Source organism: Microtus ochrogaster, chromosome 1 (assembly GCF_000317375.1).
Source record: "Microtus ochrogaster isolate Prairie Vole_2 chromosome 1, MicOch1.0, whole genome shotgun sequence".
NCBI classification, from domain to species: Eukaryota; Metazoa; Chordata; class Mammalia; order Rodentia; family Cricetidae; genus Microtus; species Microtus ochrogaster.
The window spans coordinates 13,606,805-13,614,411 of NC_022009.1; the positions used below are offsets into that span (position 1 = coordinate 13,606,805).

Below are 7,607 nucleotides of genomic sequence, written 5' to 3' on the forward strand. Positions count from 1 at the left end.
AGGCCAGAAGAGGGCACCAGACCTCATTACAGATGGTTGTGAGCCACCATGTGGTTGCTGGGAATTGAACTCAGGACCTTTGGAAGAGCAGTCAGTCCTCTTAACCCCTGAGCCATCTCTCCAGCCCCAGTAAGATAATTTCTTTTTCAACAGCAAAGCACCTGGGTGTCAGTTACCCAAGTATAAACAAGAGTTTTTAAAGTACAGATGCAATATATTTTTCTCATTTAAAAAAAATGTATACTTCATCCCTAAAAAAAAAAATAAAATTCTGTTTAGAACTCACTAGGATGCTGAGTCAGTGCTCAGAGGTGATGGGGTAGGTGCAGTGAGCAAGCACAAACTCCTCACACTACCCAACAGTCTGATGTCGTGTGGACAGTGAAGATAATTTCAAATGCAAAATCTTTGATCTTAAAAAAGCATAGCCCAAACCAGCTGTGCCATGGTCTCCCCAGCTATCTATCTATCTAAGAGTCCTTTTCAGGGCGATTTCTCCAAACCCGACATTCACTAACTCAACAGGTGGGTTTCAAAACGTGACCTGTAATTTCCCTGTCACGTCACTGATTTTTATGCTCAACTGGAGGCTTTAAAAATATTATAGGATATGTCTGGACACAAATTAAATCATTCTCAATATTTGTCTGGGGCTTTGCTAATTGCTGCTTTTACAGGTAAGCCTTAAAAATATTTGCTATAGGGAACAAAATGATCTGAAACCAGAAGCGCCTGCAAATTCCCATCACGACATCACTACTGCTTCCTCCTCTTGTAAGAACCGTTGCTGTGGACGCGAACTCGCTGCTGCACGGAGGAGGCTATCTTCAAGCTGTCTTTCTTTGGGAAGGTCTTCTCCACAGCTACGGGTTTCCAAAGCAACAACTGTGCATCTTCTCCCCCGGTCAGCAAAGAGTCCTCGGGCACGCTCCAACAGAAAGAACGAACAGTGGCTGCATGGCCCCCCTGAAGGCTAGTCACGTGGGTCAGTCCCGACGAGGTGCAGCTCATTACGTGAATCCTTCCCGTGTTGGTTCCTCCAATAACAAACAATCTGTCCATCTTCTCATGATATAGGCCGCCGATCAGATAGTCCAGAGGACCTTCTTTTCCATCACTTATTTCTCTCACATCCTGGATGTTCAAACATGTAATTGGTTCATCGGTCTCCAAATGATTAAGATCCCACCAGCAAAATCCCTCATCGTGTGTCATGCAGTAAATTTGTTTATAATCCCTTCCAGACCAACCAATGCAGCTCACCGAGGAAACGGAGTTACAGGTCGCAACCAGCGCATCTTCTTCGTTATCCACACTGATATCAAACACATTTACCAGGCCATCGGTTGAACCAGAGACAACCATGTTGGGATTGCTGGGATGGAAACGTACTTGGGTGATGTCATCACTGTGTGTCTCTGAGTAGGCCCCGAGTGGCTCTCTAGTAGATGAATCCTGAGACGCGGTCCTGGCATCCCAGAATAACAGCAATGCGTCATCATCCACTTTTTCTGTACCAGCACAAAGAACATGATCTTTGCAGTTGACATCAAAACTAATAAAAATATTGGAAGGGTAACCTTTGAACAACTGCACGGGCTTTTCACTAGCTAACCGAGCATCCCAACATTTGACAGTGCCATCCGTACTTGCAGAATAGACATTGTCACAGCAATTCGCAAATCTGACTCCATTAAGAAGTCCGGGAGAGCCATTAAATTCTCGTAGAACATTTAGTGTCTCTTTATCATATATTCTTACAGATGCATTTGAACACAGAACAGCAACCAAGCTCCCTTTATCTGCTTGGACGGTCTTCGATGTGTCTATGCCAAGCAGGTAGGTGGGCTCTTTTGGTTCTGAGGAACGTCTAACAATATGAAGATTAGCAAACTGCTCCTCAATCCTCTCCATGTCAGCAGTAACATCCACAGGTAGAAAATTCTGTAATAAAGATAGAAAAATCAAAGTAAAACTCATAGCTTCTCTAAAAGTGCAACTGAGTCACAACCGCTGGGGGTAGATGCCTGCCGAGCTTCCATTGCCGATAGCACCTTTTTCTGAGCACCTCTCCGTTTGGTACTTTGCTTTCAGATGCTGACTAGTGCCTGGCCAGGCTTCCCTGGTGCCCCTTCCCCTACAGCCACTTCTGCCTTGCTGCTGTTTCCCAAACTCCATTGCAAAAGCCAAGGCTTTCTCTCTTCCCCATCTCCTGCAGAACTGTCAGCTTGCCTGCCCTGCAGTTTTCCCTGAAACACTAATAAATGGTCCTATAACACTTTGGAATGAAAGAACTGAAATAAATCTTCTCTATTACTTTAATCTTTTCCCTTCTGTGATGTAACTAAAACTTTCACCACATCACTCTTAATACAGAACTCACCCAATATTCTATGCTAATGAGAAAATTGGAAAGCATTGACACATACCCTGAGCAGTCCCCTTTGAGTTCAAACACACACCTTCTCCAGTCCCCAGAGTCCTCAAGCAAGTTTAAATTTAAAAAGAGCTATCTAGGCAAAAAACAAGCCCCCTGAAATGTGCAGGGCTCAATCCTGGGACCTGAGAACAGGTTAGCTTACATGACAAAGGGGACCTGAGGTTGCAGATGGAATGAAGGCTGCTGGCTAATCAACCTAATTTAAACGGGACCTTAAAATAGGAAGATTATCCTAGATTATCTGAGTAAAGCCAGCCTAAGCACAAGTGTCTTTAAAAGCAGAAGCGGGGTGGGGGAAGCGCTTGGGAAGTGGGAGGTATAATATCGCTAGCTTTCTAAGAAGGGGACATACTAGGACTGGAGAGAAGGCTCAACAGTTAGGAGTGCTTACAGCTTGTCCTGGACAGTCTGTTGTCAATTTGTCACAAGTTGGTAGTTATCTGGGAACAAAACTCTTACCTGAGAAAACGTCTCCATCTGCCTGACCTATAGGCAGGTCTGTAGGGCCTTTTCTTTAATATGATTGCTCTGGAAGCCTCCCACCCAACCACTGTGGTGCCATCCCTCAGATGGTCCTGGGTGCTGTAAAAATGAGGAAGCCATGAAGGGCAAGCCAGGAAGCAGCAGTCTTCCATGGCTTCTGTGTCAGCTCCTGACCCCAGGTTCCTGCTGTGATTTCTCTGGTCAGTGGATTACAGGCTATAAAATGAAATAAACTTGTTTCTCTCCAAGTTGATTTTGGTCATGGTGTTTTATCACAGCAATAGACACCCTACCGAAGACACTACTTTTCCAGAGAACCGAGTTTGGTTACCAGTACCCACTCATGGCAGCTCCCAACCACCTGTAACTCCAGCTCCAGTGGATCCCACACCTCTGGCCTTGACAGACACAAGTAAGTGATATATGGACATACATGGACACACACACACACATGGAAATTTTTTTTAAAAAGAGGGGACATATAGCAAGAAATGTAGGTAAGCCCAAGAAACTGGAAAAAGGAAGGCAGTACTTCTCTCCAGAGTTTCCCAGTGGATATGTAGCCTAGTTACACCCTAATTTTAGCCCAGGGATATCCATCCCGGACTTTTGACATTTGAAATTATAAAACAGTGTACTTGCACTGTGTCAAGCTACTCAGCAGCCAGATGCTTGTTACCGCACTGTGGGAAACTAACAAGATAGTAGTTCGCAGGGGAGAATCCTGCAGAAGCGCCTTCAGACAGTAGCTTCTCAGTGTTAGAACTGGGACTCGAACTTAGACAATCTGGATTCGGAAAACATGCTCTTCTCCCCGCCCCCACCAGACAGGTGTCTTTGTGTAGCCTTGGCTGTCCTAGAACTAGTTCTGTAGAGCAGGCTGCCCTCAAACACACAGAGATTCGCCTGCCTCTGCCTCCTGAGTACTAGGATTAAAAGAGAGCCCCACCACCGCCTGGCTCAGAAACCATGCTCTTAACCACTGATCTGGATGGCTTCTCTACAGTGGGTAGCGTGTAGAACAAAACTAACAAAATATAAGAAGATAAAACAAAGACCATCACAGTGAAATTGGACAAGGCAAACCAACAGAAGGAAAAGAGCCACAAGAAAAAGTACAAGAATCAGAGACCCACTTGTGCACATACTCAAAGAGCTCCATAAAAACAGAAAATTGAAAGTTGTAATACACATGCAGAGGACCTGGTACAGGCCCATGTAGGCCCTGTGCTTGTTGCCTCAGTCTCTGTCAGTTCATATGAACTTTGCTCAGTTGATTTAGAGGGATTTGTTCTCCTGGGTCCTCCATCCCCTTTGGCTCCCACAACTTCTTCCACTTCCTCTTCCTCAGGGTTCCAGAAGACAGGCTCTTTCCATGTAGCCTTGGCCGTCCTGGCACTTGCTATGTAGACCAAGCTCACAGAGATCTCCCCACCTTTGCCCCTTGTGTGTGCCACCACATCTGGTGCCTATACTATTCAATTTTAAATGTTTAGTTATGAAACACTTCATAACTGAATGTGCAAAGAGGTGTAAAAAAAAAATAGAAGACCGAAATATATAACACCCAGATTTAACAGATGCTTCCATATTTGCTTGATATCTTAATTACATTCATTTATCTATGTGTGCGTATGTAGTAGTGGAGCGTGCACATTTCACAGCTCTATCTGCAAGTCACAGGACAGCGTGTGTGCAGGAGTTCCCTCCTCCCACCATGTAGGTCCTGAGAACCAAGCTTAGATTGCCAGGCCTGGTGACAAGCCATCAGCAGAGCCGTCTCACTAGTCCTCAGATTTTTTTTTAAACTAAACAAAAAAATCAGAAGTAAAACTAAATTCCTATAAGAAGTTGTAAAAATGCCATGACATTTTTACATACATACCTCCTTGGTGTTGGAGGAGGGCACCGCTTGCTGATTCCCCGCCACTTAGCCCCGAAGTAATCACACAGAAACTGTATTAACTAAATCACTGCCTGTCCCATTAGCTCTAGTTTCTTATTGGCTAACTCTTACATATTAATTTAACCCATTTCTATTAATCTGTATATTACCACGAGGTCATGGCCTATCAGCAAAGTTTCTGCATGTCTATCTCCAGTGGAGGCTCCATGGCACCTTTGACTCCGCCCTTCTTTCTCCCAGCATTCAGTTTACTTTTCCCCACCTACCTAAGTTCTGCCCTGCTATAGGTTCAAAGCAGTTCTTTATTCATTAATGGTAATCACAGCATACAGAGGGAAATCCCACATCACCTTGGAAATTTGCTCTTTTCATTCAACATTTTTTTTAATATTTATTTATTCATTTGTTATGCATACAATATCCTGTCTGTGTGTATGCCTGCAGGCCAGAAGAGGGCACCAGACCCCATTACAGATGGTTGTGAGCCACCATGTGGCTGCTGGGAATTGAACTCAGGACCTTTGGAAGAGCAGGCAGTACTCTTAACCATTGAGCCATCTCTCCAGCCCCCTCATTCAACATTATTAAAAAACGAAACAAAACAATAAACTAAACTTTATTTTACTGTTCAACTTACTTCCTGACTCTATTTTTTCTTTATCTATTAAAAATTGGTCAGTGTGATGGTTTGGCAAGTAAAGTCATTTGTTGGACGAGCCTGGTGACATCTTGGAACTTGTCATTGAAGGAAAACCAAGTTGTCCTACAAGTTGTCCTCTTAGCTCTGAGTACACACCCCGGTCCATGCATCAAACATGCCCACATTAACACACCACATCACATCTCTCACACACTTCAGTTGATAAGACGTTTATCTAGTAGGCACAAACCCTGGGTTTAATCCCCACTGCTTCAGTGATAGTGCATGCCTAGAACCCCAACACTGGGGAGGAAACAGGCGCTCAAGGAGTACAAATCACTGAGATGGGGGTATAGCTCAGTGGTTAAAGACTAGCACATGGCCTGGGTTTGATTCCCCAGCTTCACACACACACACACACACACACACACACACACACACAAAGGTCATGGGAAGAGCCAATGTGCAACTGTTTCACCTTTCATGGTAAGAACTTAACAGTTCTAGGAGACACAGAGAGCAACAGCCAAGAAAAGAAGATGGCAACGCCAATGGAGAGGAGAGGATTTCAGGACCTGCAGGTGGAACACTGTCATCCGTTCCTTTACCAACACTGACACAAGGGGAGGTCCAAATAGAGGGAAAGCACCGAAGGGAACATTGGGGCAGAGTTCAGTCTCCAGGATCTACTCAGAGAAGTATAAAACCAACCCCCAAGTTGTCCTCTACATCACTCTCTGAGCCATGTGTACACAGAGACCGACATCACACAGACACACAGCTAAACAAACAAATAAATGCAAATTTAAAAACAAATACTTTTTCTTCACCCAAAGGAAGCTGCTTTGTCCAATGAGCTACATACAGAATGCAGCAGGCAGTCAAAACCAACTTAAATTCAGGCCTAACTGTTCCAAGATTCGAGACAGACAATGACTAGCTTATCTTGACCCAGAATTCACTTAGTTCTGATCAAGAAACAGTAGGAAGGCTGGAGAGATGGTGGCTCATTGGTTAAGAGTACTAGCTGCTTTTCCACAGGACCTACATTCGATTCCTAGCACCTATATGGTAACTCAGAACTGTCTGTAACTACAGTTTCAGGGATTCAACATTCTCTTTAGCTTCCATCGACACCTAGCATGCACGTGTGCACATACAAATATACAAGCAAAATAATACTCATTCACATAAAGTAAAATAATTTTTTATTAGAAAATAAAAGAAACAGTAGAAACTTAGCAATGTCTATCACAAAATTCTTCTCTCAGAATAGAATGAAATGAGTTTGATCTATAGGAGGAAATTTGCATAATATTTTAAACTTGGTAAAAAGTCCATGGCTGGGGAGTTCTAGGCCCTAGGGAGAACCTACTGCTGCTCTTTACAAAATGGATATGTTGTCAAATTGCCTAATAATTTTTTTAGATTTATTTATTTTATGCATGAGTGCTGTATATACACATACATCTGCAGGCCAGAAGAGGATATCAGATCCCATTACAGATGATTGTGAGTCACCAGGTGGGTGCCGGGAACTGCACTCAAGGCCTCTGGAAGAGTAGTCAGTACTTTTAACTGCTGAGCCATCTCTCCAGCCCACCAAATTGCCTCTAAATAAGCACTATTGAGTTCTAGGTCAACCAGAGCTACATAACAAGACTGAAGCACCAACAACAAACCCTACCAACTACATCTTCTGCAACTCACTTCTGTGTGAAATAAATTAGCAACACCTCCAGGACACGGTAACACAATCCTTTAATCCTAACATTTGAGAAGTCGAATAGGAAATCAGGAAGAACAGGAGATTAAAAACATCCTTGGCTATACAGAAAATGTGAGTTACACAAGACCTTATCTTAGCAAAACTCACTGACTGTGGAATTCATATATATACATGTATATGGGGGGGGAGGGAGAGAGTATTCTAATTAGGCTTCTTTTGTTTTATTTTTGTTTTTTCAAGACAGGATTTCTCTGTGTAGCCCTGGCTGTCTTGGAACTCACTCTGTAGACCAGGCTGGTCTCAGACTCAGAGATCCATCTACCTCTGCCTCCCAAAAGCTAATATTAAAGGCATAAGCCACCACCACCCAGTCCACATTAGGCTTTTATTCTTTTTTTTTTTTTTTTTT

The 7,607-nt window shown here is 43.5% G+C and overlaps 1 protein-coding gene across 1 annotated transcript in view; it reads right to left on the reverse strand.

The window, feature by feature from the left end:
* Window positions 1–102: 102 nt before the first annotated feature.
* Window positions 103–7,607, reverse strand: part of Wdr89 (WD repeat domain 89) — a 35,752-nt gene continuing 28,247 nt past the window's right edge. The window contains exon 2 of the mRNA XM_005343218.3: window positions 103–1,944. Coding sequence (XP_005343275.1) covers window positions 757–1,914 — 1,158 coding nt within the window. The 5' untranslated portion in view covers window positions 1,915–1,944 and the 3' untranslated portion in view covers window positions 103–756. The remainder of the gene's footprint in view (window positions 1,945–7,607) is intronic.